Below are 24,142 nucleotides of genomic sequence, written 5' to 3'. Positions count from 1 at the left end.
GTAGAATTTATTAAGTTAATTTAAAAGTTTCCTCCCAGGGCAAAAAGCTTTGCTACTCTTATTAAATACATTGAATTTTGCTCACACCAAACTTTCGTTTTACCTCAAATTAATATGTAGAAGTAATACAACCATTGATGAAACTTCGAATTGCTTTGCACGTTTAGTAGAGTCAGCACATGCACGGTATCTGAAGTAAACACTCAGAAATGCTACCACTGCAACTGGTAACGTCTACTAAATTATCGATATTCATCCTTGAAGACCAACTTAAATTTATTACAAGCTAGAAGTTGAATCCAACATCAGCCAACAGTCAGCCGTAATTTTAGGTGAATAGTTCTGTTATTCTCTAAGCCAAATTTATCGTAGTTCCTCTGTTTTGAACAATATAATAATAAGAAAAATGAATTGAATCGATAGCTCGCCTGATAGAATTTGCCTAACTTAAATTGCTTTCTCATTGTAATTCATGTAACAATATTGAATTTTCTTTCAAAGTTCAGCTCGACATGCTATTTTAAAAGTATTGCCTTTTTTAAATTTTGTTATACACCACGTGTGGCAATAAAGATGCCGAGTGGGTAATCCATTTCATTTAATTAATTCTTGATCCTTCCAACTGAATTTATGTCTCTTTCTGTTTCAGAACCCTTGCAAATGAGTACACTAGTCAGTTTGACGGGGGGGCTACTCGTAACTTTCCTTCTCCTCGTGTGTGGCTGTGTATACGCCGTCCGAACAGAAAAATGTTGTTTTGCCCGTAAGTTTGTCATCTTCAACAATAGTACCACAATCTTATCTCTACTCATAAAAAAGACGTATTCACCTTTTTTAGGAAAGTGTGCTTTATATAAAAGCCTACATAGCACCAGATAACGCTTATGAGCTGAAACCGCCCGCAAGTTTATATTGTTTCTTTTATATGTCTTTTGTTCTTAAGGACACTGACGGTTTAACTGGTTTATTGATTCTCTGTAAAATAAATCGTAAAGATATAAGATACAGATGTTTTCTACAGTGTCGCTGCAGCATTACTTTCTTTATAGTTGCGCATAAAGTATAACTTTTAGCGGGATTATCGCGTACACACTACTTAGAGCAAATTCCCAATTGATTTACACGGTCATGACAGAAAGAATATTAACACTGCTTGACCATTTTCATTCAGACTATTTTTGAAATTGTTCTACAGACCTTTTTTTTTCGGATCTAATTTAAAGCTTTTCTGCATGTTTTAGGGTTACGACCATGAATATCAAACAGATATTCATAAACTATCACAAACAATTAAATCGAATTAATGACAAATTAGTTGCAACATTGGTAATAATTATATCAAGTACTGAGCATAATTGGCTTACACTGAATATGATAAAGAATTATTGTTAATATTCATTATTAAATTATCCATTTAACTTTATCAAAATATTAATATAAACAAATGGATAAAAAATTATTTTCAATTAAATCTCTCTCATTAGTCTTCTTATTTGGTTCTTTATAAACAATACGAAAAGATTTATGGCATAGTTCATAAACAAATTAATAATTGTAACATTCCCAAATTTTATAACTAAACTTGTAATAAAAAATATTGAAATTTAAAGTTCGTTCTAAAATTTCTTTTCTATTATTTTATAATACTACGGCTAATAAACTAGTCAAATAATGAAACCACCCCAAACTTTGTTGCTAAACAATAAAAATTCCTAAAATTTCTTTCTTGCTATAGAATTTTTCCGCTTCTTTGTCTGAATATGTTTCTTAAGGTTCCTTAAGGTTCCTTACTTGTAATTACTGCCTCATTCGGTGTTATCGAGAATAAAATAAAAGTCAATCTGTAACACGATTTCACCTACTTTTACACTGCAGAAAAAATATTATTTTAAAGTTATTTAATAATGAATATTCACATAATACAGAAAATAAATCATTTTGACACTTTAAATGAGAAAAACGTGTTTCCATTGTTTTTGTTAGCGGAAAAGTGGCACGAGACAGCGTAATGAACACCGCTAGTATTGCCGCCATTAGTGCTTAAAAAAACCTTTGATGTATTGTAACGCCAACATCAAGAGATGAGTAATTATACACTTCCATAATCTTTGATATTGTACTCCTTGATGGCTAAAACGAATTATTACCAATTTTCTTTTATGTGTATTTATCTCGAAGAACCCTTCCGAATCATCCAATGATGAAAAAAGCGAGTCATTTCGGTAATTAAGAATCAATTTAGGGAACTAAACGCTTTTTGACACCCTGCGCTTTAATTAGCGTGTAAACAGAGATTTTGTGGTAGGGAAATGTTTGTGGGCGTAATTTTAATTAGTCTTTCTTTGATGTGAAATTTAATAATATTTACTGTGTTTTTAGGTAAGGGCGACTTTAAGCCATCCGATTTAGATGGGTAAGTGTTTCATTTCTGTTCACTCTGATCTTATCGTCGAAAAACTAAACTTTTCCTTTTACGCGTAAGTGATGTAGAAAATATAATTTTCTTGTTCATCGCTTTGATGAAAGAAAATAAGAACATCGTAAATGGCTATATGTCACGATAACAATCTATAACGGTAGGAGCCATCGACACAAGTTGGCAAAATCAATACTGGAATTGTAAGTAATTAGTCCCAATATTACGATGATTTACTAATTACTTCCGCCAATTCAGGATTATTTATGACTTCCTATCACGCTTGCCGACAATCAAATGATCCGCAAGTTGCACTCGAATGTAATTCTGAAAAGAATAGCTGTCCCTTTATGCGCAAAGTAATTTTTCATAAAAAATGTAACTTTTAATCACTTTCTTTTGAAATTATCCAGTCAACGACTCACCGCACCACACAATTTGCTTCAAATGTAGATGCCTTTGTCTTCAGTTCCGAACAATATTGTTGTAGGAAGTAAATACTAATCAAGGGCCCATTCAAATTTCTAATTGCGTAATTCAAAGCTGCTGTTTTAAAAGACACCGTTGGTGTGTATTAAATTTCCTGAAGAGAAAAGTCCATGATTGCCTTCAAAGTTCAACAGTGGAGGCTAAAATATCCTGGACGCGCCAGGAATAAATATGAATGTTCTCGTGCCCACACAAGATGGACAACTTAGTTTACATATCGCTTTTTGGGTGGAGATAAACGAAGTAATCAAGTGGAGACTTGCCTTCATTACTCTCCCAAGAGGAGTGGGGCTCTGTTTAATCGTCATTACAACATAAAGACAAATTGTCAACGGTTTATGTCTCTACACCTTTCGATAATGTCGCAGTAATACGAATAACTCGAGACGAGTTTCAAAGGATTACAATTTAACATTTATGCGTAGTTTTCCTCGAAGCGCTGACAAGCGAAAATTTAGATTAGTCTACTGGCACTTTTCCGAGTAAATGCAGTAAACTGCAATTAAACGAGGAAAATTCAAATCTATTTGTGTGGTGTTTGTCTGAAATGAGAGAAAATGTAATGCTTCTCTTATGAAGATCAGAGAATCCTTTATCGTTTGGCAATCAGTGTCGGGCGTGTTATTTGTGGCTGATATCGCATATTTATAAGAGAGCCCGAAAAGCTCCGCTTGTTTATATTGGCAACGTTGCCTTATCAACGCTCTTGCGATAGAGATATGAAAGAGCTCTCTGTTCTAGCATCCAATAAATTACTTTTTTCAAAAATCAATTCTCGGTTAATAACTTTTCCAGTATTCGGAACACAAAGGGTCAGAGTTTTTCATATAAAAACAATAAATCAAACTTTTAAATCAATTTGTTTTGTTTCGTCGACCTATATCTGTTTTCACTATTCCTCTAATTGATAGTGAGGATAGATTGGTTTTATTTTCGTCCAACATTACATGGTTATCATGAAGGTTCACTTTTATGATCCAATCTGTTAAAACGCTGTCTTTATTCTTCGTTTTACGACAGGACGGAACTCGCTACTCCTTGCCTTGCATTGCTGAATATCTAAATTATGCTTTCCAAAATGAGAATGCTTCCCTTCCCAGGAATGTCGAGTAATTTTCCAAATAATAGATTACTGTCTAACACGCTTTATCGCGTCACCAACCTCTTACTTATCCTGATTATTAAGTAACAAAACCTTAATTAATTCACATTTGCATTTTACAAATGCACCAAATTTCCGCTCATGACAATGACCAGTTTTTTACCGAGTTAATTAAAAATTGTTTCTGAAAAATATGAGCCCGATTTTTAAATAACAAAGATCAATCTCGCTACTCCAAATTCATCATATCGAAGTTCTATTTATGTTGCAGTAAATTGGAATAATCCCCAGTTTATGAAACATGGGAATATGAAAATGGAGATCCTTTCAGTCAACAATAGTGATATATCAGACAATAAATTAGCAGTATGGAGATTTTCCTGCATTTTTAAGCACATCAGTCGTATAAATAAGACTTGTTCTGATAGGTACAAATTAATGGTATGACCAATGCTTTATATCAAGACGTCTAGCTTCATGCTTTGACTGATTCCAAAAAAAAGGACGCAAATAATAAAAAATTCAAACTAAAATAGAATAAACTATGCATGCAAGACTTGTTGGATGTCTATTTATTTATTAAAGATGAAGAATTGAATGACCTGTCAATAATGCATTTTATTTCCTATAATAAAAAGTATGAATAAAAATTCCAACGTCAACTTCGTTTGAGTAAACATGTACTTAAATTCCAAAACTTCATAACCAAATTTTAAAGCTTTTAAAACTTAAATCTTTTGAGCCGAGAGATTAATACATTATTACTATTAATATGACTGAGAAAAGGTTATCTTACTTGAAATTCAGTGGAGTAGAAAATCGTATTTCAATCACGAAAAATATTTTTAAATTAAGTGGCCGAGAAGTGTCATTAAAATCTTCTCATGGCAGTTAAATTAAATTGAGTTAAATTAAGTTTCGTCTTAGGCAAAATTTCACGAGAAAATCGTTGCTGTACGCAAAGTCTGCGTACCTAATGCGAAATTTTGGTTTAAAATTTTAATTGTGTAGCGATTGGGAAAAACCAAATTTATATTTTTAGCAGATTTATCTGAATCATCAAAAACCTCCACGTTTAAAAAATTATCCCTTTCAAATAAAATTTTAATAATTTAACACTTCAGTGGCGCACAGCGGTCAGAACGCTAAATTTGGCCATTATATAAAACTGTGTTGTCTGATATTGGGGTTCTTTGTGCTTTATTCGGGTTCACCCTATATATCCAAAATTAAAAGTAATCTTACTTTAACTTGTTGTTAAAGGTTATTGTCTTAATAAAGTTAAAATTATCATTCTTTCGAGAGGCTCTTACTGGCCAAAAGTGCTTTCAAAGTGCCAAAATCTCCAGTTGTGAATTTGGGCTAGTCATCTGCAGAATATTTCACAAGGAATTTAGTGGATTTGATGTATGACCGCAGAGTCTTGAGCATTTGAAATTCCAGCATCTCATATCTCCGAAACTAGCTCGATAAACCGTAATATTTCTGAGGTCTTAACTACTAAGAATGCGATTCTATTCTGTTTTCGAAAATGTGAAGTTTCCAATTTTTTGATGATTCCGTGGACTACACCATCTTTTGAGTGTTTTTTTCAAAAAGCAAAAAAGAGTTGCAGAGTTGCAAAAAGAGAGTCTGTGGCAATAAGTCCATTATTTTAAGATCATCGCTCTTAGTTTTGCCCAACTTCGTGTATTATGAAAGATTTGGTGGAATCAATATTTTTTTAGTTGTAAGAAGAAAATTGGCTTAAACTTTAACTTAAGAAAGTTGCAACTTATTTGGTCAAGTTTTTAATTTATTTTTTTGATACGGAACTTTATTGATTGATCTCAATACGGCCAAACAAAGGCTCTAAATTAGTTTAGAAACTCCCAAAGATAAATTAAAAACTTTGCACTTACAACTAAAGGTGCGATTATGAATGTTTAAAACCTTATAACAAGACATGATTAAATGTAGTTTTTTTCTTTTCTAGACAAAAAATAGACATAGAAAAAACAGCGACGGGTCCAGGAGGCATTCCTGCAGATGCTATATATACAACAAATTCTAGAGGTCACGGAAGCCCAGACGCCATGAAGGTACGTCTCGCCGCCATGGTGCTGCAACCCCCCACTAGAGTGTAGCACTGCACCCTCGAGCTGCGGCGGAACAACGGCTTTAAGCACGGCCGACCCGCCACAGTGATCGAGTACAAGTGTTAACTGTTTTGAAAATTTTATTTGGAAAAACCGGTGCTAGTACTAAAAATGTTCACTTTCTATAAATCTCATTACTGGTGCATTTGCATGCCTGTGGTAATTGGAATATCACGAAGATGCTGCTGTCTGTCAGTGTCATGAAATCGGTGATGAAAATGTGTTCCAGAAACAACGAACGTGATTCCAGACATACTTAATTAAAATTAGTTTTTAAAACGCTGGATAGAATACCGACGGTATAGTTGTTTCAGTTTCCATGAACTAAATTTATTCAAATGGAATTTTGCCATTATCAACACACAAAACGATGCTATCGAATGATTCTCATCGACCATAATGTCGGCGGTTTTATCTTAGTCTAGGCTGTCGAAATTGAATTACCTTCTATCTATCGGCGTAATGTATTAGGAATAAATTTTGCATCGACTAAATTCGGAGCACAACATAACAAATCATCTACTTCCCGAACTAATCTAATTCTCCTTATTGAATTTAAGACCAAAATGTTTTGAGCGTTCCATAAATTGTAATTCTGTCAGGTCCTTAAAAAGGAAGAGCGCGTTCTCCAAACTAACCAATTGAATTTCATTCGGTGTTATTCAATGGCAGCTGAGCATCGTGATATTTTTATCAAACAATGTGGCGACAAGTTTCATTCAATTTTCAAAACAGTTTAACACTGCTATTTGGAACTGTTTTGATCACAGTCGCACCCAGCAAACTTTACCTACGACTCAAAGTTTTTTATTCGATAGGAATAGACCTGCAAGTTTGTCTGCTGATTTGTAATTTGTATGCCTTGTCCGTGCTTGTAGCTAATAACGTCATTAGACAAAACTTATTTAGCGTCTTCAGATAATGTTGTTATTAGTTAACAAGATTTAATTATCTCATTGATAGCGGTTAAGTTAACAAAATTTTATTTTTTAGTGTTCGTTTTATTAAACTTATTTGCGGAAAATGGAGAATTCTTAATTTATTATCAACGTAAATACAAATACCATTGACAATAATCAATTATGTAAACAGGGTGAGAAGTCTCTATTTTTTGCTTCCCTTCTTTTTATGGCAAACTTAAAACCTAATCCAAAATTAACAATACCGGATTTGGAGTAGAATTTTGTATATAGAGAATGTTTTGTAATTATGACACACTAACGCACTTTGCACTTTTGTAAATATTTGCACATGCACCGACTAACACTGTAGTTTGGAGATTTTCGACTGATTTTAGCTCATTCACAGTAAAATATTATTATCACGAAGTATTAGGATGTGGAAATTTTTACATTTTAGTAACATCCTAATGTTATGCTGTAAAGCACGCACACAAGCTTTCTTTGTTGTACAACAGCTATATCGCAGGTTTTTAAGTCAAGTAAACAAGGCTAATCTGCTAGAACAATCGGAGAAAATTCTATAAAATTGTTTCACTACAAAGTGGAACATTGCAACAGAGCAAAATCAAGTCAAATTTATATTTACACTCGTTTTAGATTAAATGGATTTTAAATTAAACAAGCTTCTTAAAACGAAATTGGATTATTTTAACTAGACAACAAATTACACTAGCCAACAAATTTGGACAAAATACAGTTGAAAGTAATTTCTACAGTTGAATTGTCTTCTGATTCTGAATCCGAAATTCGTTCAACATCGCGTTCAGTTTTGCTTAACGACTTCATAATACATTATTGAAAAGCTAAATAAATAAGCTTCAAATGTCTCCGCGAGAAATAGTTTTTCCTATGATATTTGAGAAAAATTAATGAATATCGCGGAAAAAAAATTTTGATAGTTTTTTGTATTGATCCCCTAAATAAGTACGTCATAATAAAGGTAAGGATCTTTGCTTTTTAATGCGATATTAAACACATTATTATCTCTTGTCATTTAGGAATTGCCTCGGAAGATGCATAACAAAGAATATGAAGTGATTTTAAAAAAAAATTCACCACTTTTTAATTTTCGAAAATTTTGTAAAAATTTAAGTTCGAATGCCAACAAAATTGTGTTTTTTCGATAAATTTTGCGTTTCTAAATGATTTCACTGGTCGGAATGGAAGACAATGGATGAAAGTTATGCAGTAACTGTTAAAAACTTGTTGGTTGACTTTTCCACTTCTTCAGTATAAATTCTTTTCAAAATTTGTGTTATTATTCAATTCCAAATTCTGAATTTTATCTTAAAATGGTGACCAAAACCATCATTTTTAAAAACTTGTACATTGGTATCCTTATTAGATTTTTGAGATTTTCAGAAAGTCTCAAATTTTTATATTTTCACTTTTTATTTCTAAATGATTTGTAAAACTTGTACATATTTTGATTGTTTGAAATTCTTAACAATATTTTGATGATTACGTATTATTATAAAGACTGTATCAAACCGAATTAAATAGAAATCGATACTCGTCTTTATATTTTTATACTAAAATTAGTATTCCTACTGATGTTATCTAATTTATGAAATGATTTAAAAATTCGATCGAAATGTCTATCAAACTGCAAATTTTACCTGTCGTTTCTAGAGACTAAAATAGTAATTGGTATCGACATATTTAAATAAATAAGTTACTAATAAATGATTCAAAAAATTTCAATTTCAATAGATAATTTTTTTTTTATAAAACAATAGCTAATCACTGATTTAGTTTAGATTCCACTTTTACCGTTTCCTTACCAACTTTAATTTGATGAGATGATATGCATGCAATTTGATTTCTTAGTATGTTTGATTAGTTTCAACCCCATATGCGTTTACTAACGTTACATGTATATTCAAGCTGTTGTACAACATAGCTACACTGTACATATTGACACTTACACTGATTTTCCACACAGACTCCTGTCCTGAGCACATTCTCAAACCACCTCACATGATTCTAATCCTGCCCGTTGTCGCTGGTCGATGTGGTCCCTCAGTCGGCTAGAAGATCATCGCACCACACACTAATTTATTATGACTCTCATTCTTTGTAAATTGTAGAATTGAAGGAAAAACGAACAATTTGAACGCATCGGGATTTGTAAAAAATCGTTCGTTTTTCTGGAGATTACAGACTAACACAATCTAACATACTGCTGTAAATATAGCATACCACACTCACATTCAATGGTAGAAATAACGTAGAAGAAAAGCCAAAAGAAAATGTCTACTCTGGTCTAGAATCCAATACTCAACACATGAGAAATCGCGAATTGTCACACAATTTCTTCGAATCTGATGATAACGATTCTGAGCAAAGTTTCCAGGATAGAAGCAAGTATTATAGTTTTAATAGATACTCTAATCGAAAACCTATCGATAATTGGTCTTATAACACGTTAGCAATGGGTTCGCATAGAGCGTCTCTGCCTGTAGATAACAAATACGTTCGCCGATCTCTTAAGAAATATAGTAAGAACAAAGACAACAGGCCGAGACCAAAACCATTGCAACTTGAAAATGAAAAGTATTACGACCATGTGTTTCCGAAACGGCAACCGCGGTCTAACAGTACTGACTTATTTTATCAACCAAATAGTTTAGAACATGCGGAATTGTAAATATATTATAAGTCATCGTCTAATACATTGTTGTACATTTTAATATTGAACATGTAAATATTTCGCTGGAAGTCGTTTATACCGTTTTCATTTTTTCCATGATTCTACTAAAACTAGTCAATTTTTATTTAGATTCAATTAAACCTCATAAAAACACACAATTAACTTGATGTAAAAAATGAAAACGAATAGCATCTAATAGAACTAACATCCCCATTACAACGTGTCCAGCTGACTTAAACCTTTTCCGTTAAGTAGGTACAATTAAGTAGGTAGAAAATCACAATTTGTCACAATCTCAGTCAAATCTCGATGTTTTTTATAAATGTAACGGACCTTGTAATTAACTTTACTCTAATGATAAACACAAAAGAACTCATGTCACCAGAGTTAAAACAACTTCTACCTACTGTGGGTGTACCAATCTACTGCCGTTAGAACTAATTAATACTGAGATTTTGTTAACACACATTTAAAGTAACTCATGAAGCAAACCAAATCCATCTCTATAGTGTTAATAGATAGAAACCTTCTGAATATATGTGATGTTACAATAAACTGATAATAAAATGACTTAAATCAAACGTGTTATTATTCTTAGGCTTTAAGTGTAAGATACAATTACTATGCATATAATCTGTTAAAATATTCAAATTAAATTTGTGTCATATTGTTTATTTCGTCTCATTTTTCTGAAACATTATACTCAGATTCAATTATTTATTTGTTAGCGATAAATCTATTCTAATATTGTAGCAAATATTATTTTTTAATGTAAAAATGAATCATAGCATTATTACATGTTATAAAATAAAGAACATTAATAAGAAAAGTGTGTTTTTATTATACCTTCATCATAATCCTAAATTAAAACACGCAAAAGCGTGCAAAAAGGGGTCTTTAAAACACTAAAGCTTTAAAGTCGTCTAGGTAACAAGAAATAGTGAAATGTCAGGACCAATTTTTATTTATAATATAAACATGAAAAATACAATTACTATTGTTTGAAATTTCAAAGCCCGCCACTTTAAGCTGGTTACTGTTGTGTGTTGCTTCTAATTCATAACTAGTAGAAGCTTTTTCATTTTCATTCTTCTGTTGGACGTCCACAGCTCTTGATGAAGTTGATTTAGCAACCGATGTGTTCAGAACTCCAGCAATGCGTTTGGTAACAACTATTTTGTTTAAAGTGGATTCTTCAATATAGCCACAAGCCACACTCGAAGATTTCCATCTCACCTGACGTTTCAACTCATTGATGCCACCACTGTTTCCCATAATCGTATGAAGTTCGTCGGAAAGCATGACCAGCATACTTCTCAGCGTCGGATAGATTCAGAATTAATCGCAGTTCTGCATGTTCTGATAGCCTTTTAATATCTTCACTCATTTTCTGAACGGATTTTTACAAACGTGAAAAAATGTGCTTAACAACGTAAACAAACAATTGCTTGCTAACCGTCTCTACGAAAACGATTCACAAACAACCTTTGATAATTTTATTGGGCAAATTCACAATTTTTAAATGCTCCTTAAGGATTGTAAATGGATAGGTATAATAAAAAATAGCGTATAACACTCGTTTATAAGCGCCTTTAAAACACTTACGACGTTAAAAGCACTCCGCTGACGCGTCGTGCTCTTAAACTCGTCGTGCGTGTTTTAAAGGCTTGCTTATAAACTTGTATTATAATATACTATTTTAATTTCTTTATTACGATTACCCAATTTAATTTTGTTTTTATCGCTGTCACCACATGAAATTAGTAAATCCATTTTTCAATGAATGATAAAAAATTGTTATAGAACTTTTACTATTTTTCATTTCGTTCTTCATCGTTCTTTCAACTCTTGTACATATCTTTTGGTTCTGCACTTGATGCACACATAACTATTTGCTGCTGTCAAATGTCATTACGTCACATTACGTCATTACGCAGTCGTCCATGTGAATTCTGCTTACAGGATCACGTTTTTATATAAAAACTTTGTTCTTGAAACAAGCAATGTGTTAAGTTTTTTAAAGCATGCCATTGGGTAAACATGCAAAAATAGGACTTGGATGGTAAGTTTCCATTTTTTCGTGAACTAAACGAGTGATAAAAATGCCGATTTTATAACCTCACTTTTGATTTTCTAGGGCTGCATGTACAACATTCGGGATTTACTTATTCTACGTGTCCAAGACAAGTGTTGAGAAACGGCGGTATGAGAATATGAAAATTAGAGAACGCATGCGACTTGCTAACATTGGTGAATACGACTTAGGGCCACGACATTCTCCAAAGAACTAGTGTTGAGATCTTATCATATCTTCAGTAGACATAGTTACCATGGCTGACGGCGAAGCTCAAAAACTGCAACTAATGCAGGAATTGGAAATTGAAATGATGGCTGATATGTATAACCGTTTAACAACAGCGTGTCATAAAAAGTGCATTCCTCCAGTTTACAATGACGCGGAAATTGCGAAAGGGGAAGCAGTTTGCATTGATAGATGTGTAGCCAAGTTTCTTGACATCCATGAAAGAATTGGGAAGAAACTTGGGCAACTATCAATGCAAGATGAGCAACTTCTCAAGAAGTAGTAGAAGTGTGGTGTTAGTCTAATTTAGAATATTTTTCAATTGTTTTCGTTTGTACTTTAACTTCGCATGTTAATAAAAGTTCTTAAAGATTAACAGAGTTTTATTCATCAAGACTGAATACACTTTTCTTGGATTTAACAGGCTCAGACTCTTGAAAATGGGCCGCAGTTCGTTTTCTTATTTCGTCCACACCGTCGTCTGCCGACGCCCACTCGAGGACTAGCCTTCTACCGTATAAATGGGTACTTTGCGAAAGTGCTTCAAATGCATTCTACAACGAAACATTTTAAGAATGTCTATAGGTTTGAAAATTCTCACTTTGGCATCTGAAGCAGTCGCGTAGTCAACAAACGCAAAACCACGATGGGAACCACCATCCAGTGCGACTTTTTTAGGCAGCCTTAAAGCTTTAATTTCACCAAAGACACTAAATAATTCTCTAATTTCCTTCAAATTGGCTTGGAACGGAATGTTTCGTACTAATATTTTTGTGCCTGTTTGCTTTGTCACTTTCGATTTTTTCTTCACCACATTCACTTCATTACTAAAAAGTACACAACTAATTAACAGTACAACAAAACTGTATCTTACTTTAACGTTCTTTCAGATCTCTTCAATTCAAGAGATTTACCATCCAAGACGCTTTGTTGTAATATTTTAAGCGCCTTGTCAGCATCGCGTTTGTATAAAAACCTAATAAAACCATATCCCATTGACAATCTCCTACTAGGGTCAGATTTATCTTTTTTTGTGGCAACTGTGGCGTACGCAATTTTACCACAACCCTCAAAATGCTGAAAACAGTAAAAACGTTTTAATTACGACAAAAACTCAAACAAAATTCCACCTTTTTCAACATGTCATCAGTGGTTTGGAAATTTAGATTTTTCACAAAGAGAGTCGTATCAGGCTCTGGTTCTTCGTCTATTTCTTCAGACACATTGTTACTTTCAGTTTCATCATTGATAACCTCGGGCTGTGGCTCTTTAATTTCAGGGAGGTTCTTAGAATCAGTCAAAGAATTTTCAGGGGCCCACTCCAAGTAAAGTGGCATATTCTTAAATTTTGAATACGCCAAGTTAGTAAACGCTTTTCTAGCTTCAGTTGGCTCCAAAAACTCCACAAGAGCTTAAGAAAAAACATTAAAAACAGTCTTTACTGATGACTAACTCACCAGTTATACCACTTGGAGGTAAAATTAATCTTCCCACCAAACCATACTTTTCAAATAACGTTCTCAATTCCTTCCCCTCGGTCATACTAGGTAAATTTTTTACAATTATTATCGTCTTTGATCTTTTAGTCACGGCCTAAAATCGCATTCTGTTCTCATATTTTCGTTTAACATCAAAACGTACCCCATTGAACACATCTAGTTTCACCCTTTCTTGTTCTAAATATTTCCTAGTTTGTGCCACAATTTGCGTTTCCCCCAAAGCAAGCCTCACGGCTGCACTGCCATCTGCATGTGGCCCCAAAACTTTTTCCTTAGATGTACTGTAAGTATCAGCTATAACTTCCGCAACCGCGTCGTGTCCCAAAAATAGAGAATTCCAGTTGTGTGAAGATCCAGCTTGGGCTTTCTGTTTCGCTTCTTTATTTTTCTTGTAGTTTGAACTGTCTGGAAAAAATCTTCAGAACTGAGATTACTCAATGTGAAGGTACCTTCATCTAGTTCCTTGTCCCCGTCTTTGTTTTTTCCTGGTAATAAATGAAGCATGCGCCCATGTAAGACAGTTCCATCTAACTCCCCATAAGCTTTCACAGCATGTTCTGGCATTACAAATGTGATTGTACCAAAGCCTTTAATTTTTTTTGAAGTTGTGTCTACTGGCAAGTTTACCTCCGCCAAAGGACCTTTAATTAATATTGTTTAACTCGGACCAAAGAAGCACGGGAATTTACCAAATGGTTGAAATAATGATTCAATGTCCTCCTCAGTGGTTGTGTAAGCTAAATTTCTAATAAAAATTTTTCCAGACTCTGCAATGTCTTCCTCATTCTTTAGGGCCTCCTCTTGAGTTACCCACTTGCTTCTTTTAGTCCCGGCGCTATGTTTCTCTTCTTTATTTGTATTTGAATACTGAGAAACAGTTATTCTTTTACCATCTGAAGAAGAAAAATTAATTCAACCAAGTAATTTATCACCATCTCATTACTCATAAAACTTCTGTCTTTCATGAGAGCCTTTTTCAAATCCTTTTCTTGTTTAAAGCCTACGTAAGCAATTCCGTGTATTTTCGCAGGTTTTCTGATGGAAAAAGGTGTCGCAGGTTTAAAAAAGTGTTTAATGTCTTTCTTTTTGCAATTGTATGGAAGATCTTTCAACTAAAAAATGTATTAAGAAAGTTACAATAACGTAGAGCTATTTACCTTCAAGGTAAACAATTGTATTTGTTTGGGTTCCTTTTTGGCCTTCACAGTTTTCTTCACCAACTTTTTCATGTATTCAAGATCAGAAATTTTTTCATCAGCCACTTTCTCCTTATTAGATTCTTCTTCACTTTCTTCAGAACTTTGTGAATCTTTGTCAGATTCACATTTTTCTTCAACTATTAACTTATTAAGTTTCTTTTTTTGTTCAGGTGCATGTAATTCTAAAAACTCTTCAAATAAAGGATCATCTTGATACTGAAACACTGAGTTAAAACAAGTATAAAATCAGGACAAAAAATTACTTTTTTTAACAACTCCTCTGTTTCATCAACCTTTTTTTCTTTTTGTTTCTTAATTGGCTTCTTTTTACTCTGTTCTTCTTCATCCTGGGATACAGGATGTGTTTTATTGTAAGCAGTGCTGTCTACAGCATATTTGCTCCAAGATTTTGGTTTTGTTGTATCTCCTAAATAAAAATAAGTTTAAATACACTGAAGAGATCATACAACTTGGAGTCACCTAAAGCTGCACATGCTTCAACTGTAATCTGTCGCGTGTTGATGAACATTTTATCAAAGTGTTTAATTGCTTCAAGTGCTTCATTCTCATGTTGATACCCAACAAACGCAAACTGACGGAATTTACCATCAGATGTATATTTTAATTGAACATCTGTAACTGTGCCCTTTTCTTGAAATAGACTTCTGATTTTCTCTTCTGTTGTCTGAAATGTATACAAATACAGAAGGTCAGCTAAACCAACGGCAATTCTTACATTTTTTGGTAAATTCTTCACAATTAAACGTGACATTGTCGCTGTTCTTCGTCAAAACACTTCTATTTTATTTATAATGTAAATAATTCTAACCTCACACAAACACACGTGCGCAAAGTTTGACATTGACAACTAACTCACAATGCCACTAACATGAAAATATTTTGATCGGTTTAGATATTTTAATAAAAGGTAAAATATATGTCTTACAATATCTCTTGTCCTCCAAAACTGCAATAGCATTAATTCTACAAGTCGTGCTCGTTTATATTTCATTGTTTTTGAATAAATTTTTGATATTATTTCAAAATTTTAGTTTGTCATGTTGGCGGCCATTCGATCAGTTAATCGCGGAGCTTGCGCTCATTTCTCACATTTGACTTGAAATGTATAGGTTATGTTTATGCCGTTCTTGTTTATTTTGTGATAATAAAATGAATATGAAGTGCAACAAAAAGTGAATAAACTTTAATTGATTTTTATTCTGCCTACACCCGCCTTTCAGAAATGTTTTCTATTTGCAAACAAACTCACCCCGCAACGGGGGTAGAACATGCAATCGCCTGCCACTTCTTCAATAAATCCGAAAAGAGTTTGGTAACGGCAGGGGCTAACATAATCAAAATATTCCGATTAATCCCCGATGTTGATTCCAAAGCCCGCCTTGATAAATACACAGGTATTTTTACTTTATAGCCCCCACAATAAAAACCCGTTTTTTCTAGAAATGAACCCGCCAAAATCAAAGTTGGAATGTGTAGCTCAGTATGTTCTTTTTGGGAATATAATGTCTATGCAGAGTGTGAATTTAGCAAACTCAGCTAGAGATGCTCTACTTCTGGCGTTCAAAGATGCAAAGATGTCTGTGGTTGAGTATGATCCAGAAACGCACGATTTGAAAACGTTAAGTTTGCATTACTTTGAAGAGGAAGATATGAAGGTTTGTGAGAGAATGTGTAGAGAATTTTATTATAGTGTTTCATTAGGATGGCTGGACACACCACTACCACGTTCCTATCGTTAGAGCGGATCCAGAAAACAGATGCGCTGTAATGACGGTTTTTGGCCGAAAATTAGTAGTTTTACCTTTCAGGCGCGACAACTCCATTGATGATACTGACACAGACATCAAACCTATGAGCGGGGGCTCATACGGCTCAAAGGCCCCAATTTTAGCTTCTTATATGATTGTACTGAAAGATTTCATTGATAAAATTGATAACATCATAGATATTCAGTTCTTGCACGGCTATTACGAACCAACTCTACTAATTTTGTTTGAACCTTTGAAAACTTTTGCTGGGTACTCTTTCTAAAATTGGGGAACTTCTTATAATCATGTTACTTTTAGACGCGTTGCTGTTCGAACGGACACGTGCGCCATGGCGGCAATTTCCCTGAATTTACAACAGAGAGTCCACCCGATCATTTGGAGTGTCTCAAATCTTCCGTTTGACTGTGTAAAAGCGGTCCCGATCAAAAAACCGTTGGGAGGCACTTTAATTTTCGCTGTGAATGCACTGATTTATCTAAACCAGAGTATCCCACCCTATGGAGTGTCTTTGAATAGCATTGCGGAAAATTCCACCAATTTTCCCCTAAGTACGATCTTTTACGTAACGTTCCGTCATTATTCTTAGTTTTTTAGAACCGCAGGAAGACATAAACATAAGTTTAGATTGCGCTCAAGCGACATTTTTGGAAGACGACACTTTAGTTCTGTCCCTCAAAGGAGGAGAACTGTTTGTTTTAACTCTTCTGGCTGATAGCATGAGATATGTTAGAAGTTTTCACTTTGAAAAAGCAGCTGCTAGCGTTTTAACGACTTGCGTAAGTGAACTCGACCGCATTTCTTTAGTCTTCAGGATGTTATTTCAGATATCGGTCTGTGAAAATAATTTCCTCTTCCTGGGTTCACGACTCGGAAACTCCCTACTTTTACGTTTCACCGAGAAATGCAATGAGGTCATTACTTTAGACGAATGCGACGAGCCAGGAACCAAACGTTTGAAAACAGCCAACGGGGATTCTGACGAAGACAAAGTGCTGGACTCGTTGAATGACTGCATGGCCAGCGACGTCTTGGACATCCGAGATCCAGAGGAGTTGGAAGTGTATGGAAACCAGAAACAAGCGAGTCTCCAGATCACAAGCTACGTCTTTGAAGTACCCACTCATAACAAATCTCTCCAAAAATGTAACCACTTTTCTCCAGGTCTGTGACAGTTTGCTAAACATTGGACCCTGTGGCAACATTTCATTAGGCGAGCCGGCGTTCTTAAGCGAAGAGTTTTCTGAGGGTGTCGATTTAGATTTGGAACTCGTGACAACAGCAGGGTATGGAAAAAACGGAGCGCTGTGTGTTTTACAAAAGTCGATAAGACCGCAAATTGTTACCACCTTCACCCTGCCTGGTTGTTCAAACATGTGGACGGTGCATGCAGGGGATGAAAAACACGCGTTTTTGATACTAAGTCAAGAAGATGGCACAATGGTAGTAGTGGTAAAGGTGATGAGTAGTTTTTAATACTTTTTCTCGTAAGATTTTGCAAACTGGGGATGAAATTAACGAAATTGATAACACGGGGTTTGCCACTCAAGTGCCTACAGTGTATGCGGGGAATTTAGGGAATCTGAAGTATATTGTGCAAGTTACTAGCAACGCTGTGAGGCTTCTGCAAGGCATAAATCAGCTGCAACACATTCCTTTGGAGTTGGGATCTCCAATAGTCCACGTTAGCAGTGTCGATCCTTATTTATCTCTTCTAACAGTAGACGGACAAGTGCTCACCCTCATGCTGAGGGAAACCAGAGGAGTTGCGAAGCTAGTTATAAGCAAGTCAACCCTCTCCAACGTAACACATTTATTTCTTGTCTTCATCAACTACAATCTATTATTTTAGAGTCCTCCAGTTACTTCAATCTGCATGTATCGAGACGTCTCCGGTCTATTTAGTTACAAAATTCCTGAAGATTTCACGCACGTTCCTGAACACTTCATAAACGAGCACGACACTAAAGCAGAAGTAGAAAACGAAGATGATCTTCTCTATGGTGATAACAGCGACTTTAAGATGCCCACTCTTAATCTACCTCCACCGAAACCAAAAATTTATTACAACTGGTGGAAAAAGTATCTTTTAGACGTGCGACCATCGTACTGGTTATTTGTAGTTCGCGATAATTCGAATCTGGAAATCTACTCGGTGCCTGATTTCAAGTTGTGCTACTACATTACAAATTTGTGTTTCGGGCATAAAGTACTGGTAGATAGTTTAGAATCCGTGACAGTAACCGCATCGGCTGGAGTGTCAGGATCTCATGAATCCAACATTCAACGACAGTATGAAGTCAAAGAAATTCTAATTGTGGCACTTGGAAATCACGGATCTAGACCATTGCTCATGATTAGACTAGACCACGATTTGTACATTTATGAAGTGTTCCGGTTTCCGAGAGGAAATCTTAAAATGAGATTCAGAAAACTGAAGCATTCATTGATATACACGCCGAATGTCTCTGGTAAAATAGAAACAGAAGATTCAGACTTTTTCGCGATCCAGGAAAGGATAGTTAAAATGAGATACTTCACTAACATTGCCGGTAAAGACTTCAAAGTTGTTTTATTTTATTTACAAGTGTTATCCAGGATACAATGGAGTCTTCGTCTGCGGCTCAAATCCCCATTGGATCTTCATGACGGCGCGGGGCGAATTGCGGACACACCCAATGACAATAGACGGAGAAGTCCTGAGTTTTGCTCCTTTCAACAATATTAACTGTCCCCAAGGATTTCTATACTTCAATAAAAAGGTAAATTGGTTCTGATAGTATTGATTAACAACGACAGTTTACAGTCGGAGTTACGAATTGGGGTCCTCCCGACTCATTTGAGTTACGATGCGTCTTGGCCTGTACGCAAAGTCCCCTTAAGGTGTACCCCTCACTTTGTATCTTATCACTTAGAATCAAAAACTTACTGCTTGGTCACCAGCATTGCTGAGCCTTCAAATAAATATTACAAATTCAACGGGGAAGATAAAGAACTCTCTGTTGAAGACAAAGGAGAGCGGTTCCCTTACCCACTGCAAGAAAAGTTCAGTTTGATGTTGTTCTCCCCCGTATCTTGGGACGTTATTCCAAACACTAAAATCGATCTGGATGAATGGGAACACGTGAACTGTTTGAAAAACGTTGCGCTGGCTTATGAAGGAACAAGATCGGGTTTAAAGGGCTACATCGCCGTGGGCACGAATTATAATTACGGAGAAGATGTCACTTCCAGAGGCAGAGTAAGGTTCACAATGGGTGAAGTTTTTTGTTAACACGAGAGTTCCAGATCTTGATTTATGATGTAATTGAAGTCGTTCCCGAACCAGGACAACCTTTGACGAAAAACAGGTTCAAGGAGATCTACGCAAAGGATCAAAAAGGGCCCGTGACGGCTCTGAGTCAAGTGAAAGGGTTCTTGGTGTCGGCTGTGGGGCAAAAGGTTAACACCAACTTAGAAAATTTAATTTACTAACAATTCATTTTAGATATACATTTGGCAACTCAAAGACAACGATTTAGTAGGAGTCGCGTTCATTGACACCCAAATCTACACCCATCAAATTTTAACAATCAAAAGTTTACTGCTCGTAGCGGATGTTTACAAGTCCGTTTCGCTCCTACGTTTCCAAGAAGAGTACAGGACGTTGTCTCTTGTATCAAGAGTATGTAAATCATCCACGTTGATTTTCTCTAAAGGTATTTCCACAGGATTTTCGCCCATGTGAAGTTTTCGCGGTGGAATACATGATCGATAACACCACAATGGGCTTTCTGGTCTCTGACAGCGAACAGAATTTGGTATTGTACATGTACCAACCAGAATCCCGGGAGTCCTTAGGAGGTCCGTATTTACCATTAACTTTTTACCAACTGATTGGAACTTACAGGTCAACGATTACTGCGGAAAGCAGACTTTCATTTAGGACAAACTATCAACACTTTCTTTAGAATTCGGTGCAAACTTGGTGAACTCGGTGAAGACAAGAAGCACTTGACCGGTGCCGATAAGCGTCACATTACAATGTTTGGTAATACCATTAATTTTTTTGTACCCTGCAGTTTTAACGAAAGTTTCAGCTACTTTGGATGGAGGTCTCGGCTACATTATGCCGGTACCTGAAAAAACGTATCGTCGATTACTTATGTTACAAAACGTGTTGGTTTCCCAAGGAGCGCATATCGCTGGTTTAAATCCCAAGGCTTTCCGGTAATACAAATTTTTGTCTTTAGCTAATTTAAACATGCAATTACAGAACCTACAAAAGCTGGAAAAAAGTCCAAACGAACCCCGCAAGATCAGTGATTGACGGCGAATTGGTCTATAATTACTTACACCTATCAATCCCTGAGAAGCTTGAGGTGAATATTTTACAGTTTGGCATTTGTTTGAAAAACATCATTTTAGGTTTCCAAAAAAATCGGGACAAAACTGGAGGAATTACTCGATGACTTGGCCGACATTCAGAAAATTACAAATCACTTTTAACTATTCTTTCAATAAAAACAGTAAACTTCATTACTTTTATTCACATACAAGAAAAAATCACAGAATTAATATGCTGCAAAACATGGAGTTACGGAATTGTTAAATAATTTTTTTATGAAAATATACAAAAATAATTGCCTGAATACATAATGCATTTCGACCACTTTTTTAAAGTTTCTTAATTCGCATCACAACAACACAGACAATTCCCTAATTTAACAAACCGGAAATGGTCACTAAAATGCAGTATTAAAATAATTTTACACCCTAAGTAAATAATTCCTAAAGAATTTACCTAACCTCTTAAACTATATGATCTCCTTGGTACCGCAGTCTTAACTTTGCGCCCGTTAACTGTTTCTTTTTGTTTCTTTAAAGCTAAAAGAAATTGTTAGACGTAGTTATAAAAAGTAAAAACGTACCAATGGTGGATTTAGTCGTTCGCGTCTGAGTTAATGGTTTTGAAGCAGATTTATTTTTCTTCTTACGAACACTAACGCACCTTCTGGCATATTTTCCGTTTCTAGTCTCTCTGAGATTCACAGCCTCGACTTCAGATTCATGTTCCCTTTTTTTTATTTTTTGTAAGACGTACTTCATGGCTTGAGTATAACCCTCCACATGCTCTAAACTAAAATGATATAAAATGTAAAAAGATGCTGAAGATGATGGAATATTACTTCTCTCCTCTGTAGGACGAAGGATCTATCCGCTCCATGCATTTGTTATAAACCTCGATCATCGCATACGTCGGATTTAACTTTCTAATGTCCAAGTCCGCAATCTTAGAAGACAAACTCGTCTCGTGATTTTCAACATTTTTCTTCTCTCTTGCCTGTTTCAATATTTCTTCCGGATCAGTTATGTCTTCAAACCAATTAGTCCGTTTCTGCCCTTTCTTATTTTTTACCTTTTTTCTGAGTAGTGGTTTAACAGGAATGTTCGACTGTAGTGGCGGACGAGAAATTTTGTACACAATTGTTCGCACATTATTGTTTTCGTTTACTTTCTTTTTTCGTTGTTTGATTTTACTTTGCTGTACATTTTCAAAATCAAACAGTGAGTCATCCTCATAGCCATTACTTTTTAAGCTTTGCCTGAACAGTGTTTTGCAGTAGTTATAGTCCGGTTTTTCCTACAAAAAGGTTAAGGATGCATTTATAAATCGCATACAAAACTTTACCTGGAACTGTAAGTTTTGAAGGTACTTAAAATAATCTTCCAAAAATTTTGGATAATCATTGAAGCAAGCTTTTAAGAAGTACTCTATGTCCAACATAGCTTTAATTTTCTTCTTTTCTACAATAATTGGTTCTTCTACGTCATTGTACCATGGAAGATTTCCAGTGAGCCAGTAAATGATGTTATAGCCCAAAGACTCCAAGTCTGAACGCCTCGATTGTACACCTTTGTGGGCATCCCGGGAACAAAACCAGATTGTGCCAGCATGAGCTTTACGTTCATCAGCACAAAACGGTTTGTGTTCACCTGTTGATGTTAAATATTTACACGCCAAGCCATAGTCTAGAAGATAAACTTGATCTGTTGTAGGTCTCGGCTCCTCAAAAGCTGCAACAATTTAGTTAACGAACATTAGATATACTGTGGTCCTTACCAATCTTTTTAATATCACAATAATTAGCAATCATATTTTCAAAGTCGGGAATATCATCAATGTACTTAATCTGTGGAACTTGTCTGAGATTCCTTGCTCTTCGCTTGGGGGAGTTGGTATGCGGCTTCTTTCTGCAAGCTCTTGGTTTAATGACATGTTGTTGAACTGACCCTACTTTAGGAACTGCAGATTTCTTCACTTTGTTTATATCACAAAGGAGAATATTTGATGCCTTTATGTCTGAATGAGTGTAACCTTTACTGTGAATGTATTCCAGGACATCTATAATTTGTAAGGAAATTGTAAGAACAGTCTTGAGATTAAACATCTTCTTCTCTTGTAGAACTTTTTCCAAGTCTTTATCAAACTTGGGTAATATTAAAAATCTCAGTTTTTCTCCTTTATGTTCATGAGACCCAGAAGTCACATAATGTGGCATGCCCAATGTGGTAATTTTCTTCTGTTTCTTCCATATCTCAACTGAAAATACATAATTAGCACAGTACTAGTGGCACAACAGGAAGATTTACTCATTTCAGGTTTAGCAATGCGAAGATAACAGTTCACTTCCACAAACAAAGGTCCATTTCTATGGTCCTCCACTTTTGCTACATATTTACAGTCAGTCTTACTCTCTTCTTTAGGGTATTCAGAAGCTAGGAAAATCTCCCCAAAGCCTCCAACCCCAACAGCCTTCCCCAATTTCCACTGCTTACCAGAAATATCTGTCAACAATGTTCCATGCTTTAAATCAATGGAAGACACCACAGAGTTATTACAAATTCTTTTTTTAGGTGGATCAGAGCCATCAGACAAATTGTCGCTGCACCGTCTTGGCATTTCAGAGCTTGGTGTTCTGCAACAGACAAAACATAAGAAATTACGTCCACTTTCCCATGATTTCTCACACTAATTTGGACACAACGTATTAAATTACACAGTGAAATTGTTAGAAACGGTGAAAACCTTGAATTGTACGAATTTTTGTCGAAATTTTCACTAGAGATTTAAATTTTAACGAATTTTCTTACGAGAGATAACCTTATAACGGCGGATGTTAATCAAGTGAAATGAAGTTAAAACAGTTCATTTGTAAAATACAATAAAAACTTACTTTCGCACTGTATAATTTAACCTCTTTTGCTGTTTTTTTAATTATCAAAAAGCCAAAGATATGTCAGTCAGTTTTCACGGCCATCTTACATTTTAATCGAAACCCTTGATTTGCAGGTTCTACGCATGCCGACTGGGATATTTTCGTCAAGATTGCGCAGAAGATCGTTTTTTAAAAGTTACATAAACTTCAATTAACCAGTTTGTAAACATTTTTTAATTGTAATTACAACATCCACATTGTAATCGTGTAATAAATTACAAAACATGTAAAAATTGCAATAAAATTAAGCAGGTTTAAATTGATCTTATTGGTCAATGTCTTCTTTTATTTAAATGAAATACCCCCGCCCTCCAAGAAAAACTGCCCGGCAACGGT

At 35.0% G+C, this 24,142-nt stretch overlaps 6 protein-coding genes across 8 annotated transcripts in view; 4 read left to right on the top strand and 2 right to left on the bottom strand.

Moving 5' to 3' along the window:
• Window positions 1-10,535, top strand: part of LOC148179457 (kin of IRRE-like protein 2) — a 116,127-nt gene extending 105,592 nt beyond the window's left edge. The window contains exons 10-13 of one of the 2 annotated variants that reach the window (XM_088050789.1): window positions 650-763; window positions 2,380-2,413; window positions 5,983-6,088; window positions 9,305-10,535. In XM_088050789.1, the coding sequence (XP_087906915.1) occupies window positions 650-763; window positions 2,380-2,413; window positions 5,983-6,088; window positions 9,305-9,757 (707 nt within the window). In that variant the 3' untranslated portion in view covers window positions 9,758-10,535. Of the gene's footprint in view, window positions 1-649; window positions 764-2,379; window positions 2,414-5,982; window positions 6,089-9,052 lie in introns of both variants that reach the window. The other variant, XM_088050790.1, reaches the window with a different exon arrangement.
• Window positions 10,536-11,650: 1,115 nt separating this feature from the next.
• LOC148179456 (uncharacterized) lies at window positions 11,651-12,146 on the top strand. Its single transcript, XM_088030447.1, has 2 exons — window positions 11,651-11,822; window positions 11,898-12,146. Exons 1-2 carry the CDS (start codon window positions 11,785-11,787, stop codon window positions 12,049-12,051), a joined length of 192 nt encoding a protein of 63 aa, XP_087886573.1. The 5' UTR covers window positions 11,651-11,784; the 3' UTR covers window positions 12,052-12,146.
• Tim10 (translocase of inner membrane 10) lies at window positions 12,091-12,438 on the top strand. Its single transcript, XM_088030446.1, has one exon. It carries the CDS (start codon window positions 12,091-12,093, stop codon window positions 12,343-12,345), a length of 255 nt encoding a protein of 84 aa, XP_087886572.1. The 3' UTR covers window positions 12,346-12,438.
• LOC148179454 (putative RNA-binding protein 19) lies at window positions 12,420-15,634 on the bottom strand. Its single transcript, XM_088030445.1, has 13 exons — window positions 15,497-15,634; window positions 15,241-15,445; window positions 15,024-15,187; window positions 14,719-14,976; window positions 14,505-14,673; window positions 14,251-14,454; window positions 14,011-14,202; window positions 13,704-13,966; window positions 13,520-13,655; window positions 13,193-13,473; window positions 12,937-13,139; window positions 12,664-12,889; window positions 12,420-12,616 (listed from the first exon to the last, which is right to left on the bottom strand). Exons 1-13 carry the CDS (start codon window positions 15,530-15,532, stop codon window positions 12,446-12,448), a joined length of 2,508 nt encoding a protein of 835 aa, XP_087886571.1. The 5' UTR covers window positions 15,533-15,634; the 3' UTR covers window positions 12,420-12,445.
• Window positions 15,635-15,826: 192 nt separating this feature from the next.
• Cpsf160 (cleavage and polyadenylation specificity factor subunit 1) lies at window positions 15,827-21,065 on the top strand. The gene is made up of 18 exons (XM_088050475.1): window positions 15,827-16,175; window positions 16,222-16,436; window positions 16,483-16,799; window positions 16,848-17,098; window positions 17,145-17,326; window positions 17,375-17,662; window positions 17,712-17,990; window positions 18,040-18,351; window positions 18,400-19,099; window positions 19,146-19,309; window positions 19,354-19,788; window positions 19,836-19,988; window positions 20,035-20,211; window positions 20,258-20,390; window positions 20,437-20,577; window positions 20,627-20,756; window positions 20,803-20,908; window positions 20,955-21,065. The coding sequence occupies exons 1-18, from the start codon at window positions 16,004-16,006 to the stop codon at window positions 21,033-21,035; spliced, it is 4,236 nt and encodes a 1,411-aa protein (XP_087906601.1). The 5' UTR covers window positions 15,827-16,003; the 3' UTR covers window positions 21,036-21,065.
• LOC148179452 (serine/threonine-protein kinase VRK1-like) lies at window positions 21,052-23,883 on the bottom strand. Of its 2 annotated transcripts, XM_088050476.1 has the most exons (7): window positions 23,765-23,883; window positions 23,181-23,506; window positions 22,651-23,130; window positions 22,219-22,604; window positions 21,716-22,170; window positions 21,458-21,666; window positions 21,052-21,413 (listed from the first exon to the last, which is right to left on the bottom strand). In XM_088050476.1, exons 2-7 carry the CDS (start codon window positions 23,488-23,490, stop codon window positions 21,331-21,333), a joined length of 1,923 nt encoding a protein of 640 aa, XP_087906602.1. In that variant the 5' UTR covers window positions 23,491-23,506; window positions 23,765-23,883; the 3' UTR covers window positions 21,052-21,330. The 2 variants fall into 2 exon arrangements, with proteins under 2 accessions (XP_087906602.1, XP_087906603.1); XM_088050477.1 differs by lacking the exon at window positions 23,765-23,883 and having other exon boundaries at window positions 23,181-23,736.
• Between the last annotated feature and the right edge of the window lie 259 nt (window positions 23,884-24,142).

Source organism: Gnatocerus cornutus, chromosome 2 (assembly GCF_029298725.1).
Source record: "Gnatocerus cornutus isolate USDA-ARS CGAHR chromosome 2, icGnaCorn1.1, whole genome shotgun sequence".
Classification (NCBI taxonomy): domain Eukaryota; kingdom Metazoa; phylum Arthropoda; class Insecta; order Coleoptera; family Tenebrionidae; genus Gnatocerus; species Gnatocerus cornutus.
Note: the sequence above shows the minus strand (reverse complement) of the source record. Positions and strands in the feature narration are given on the sequence as shown.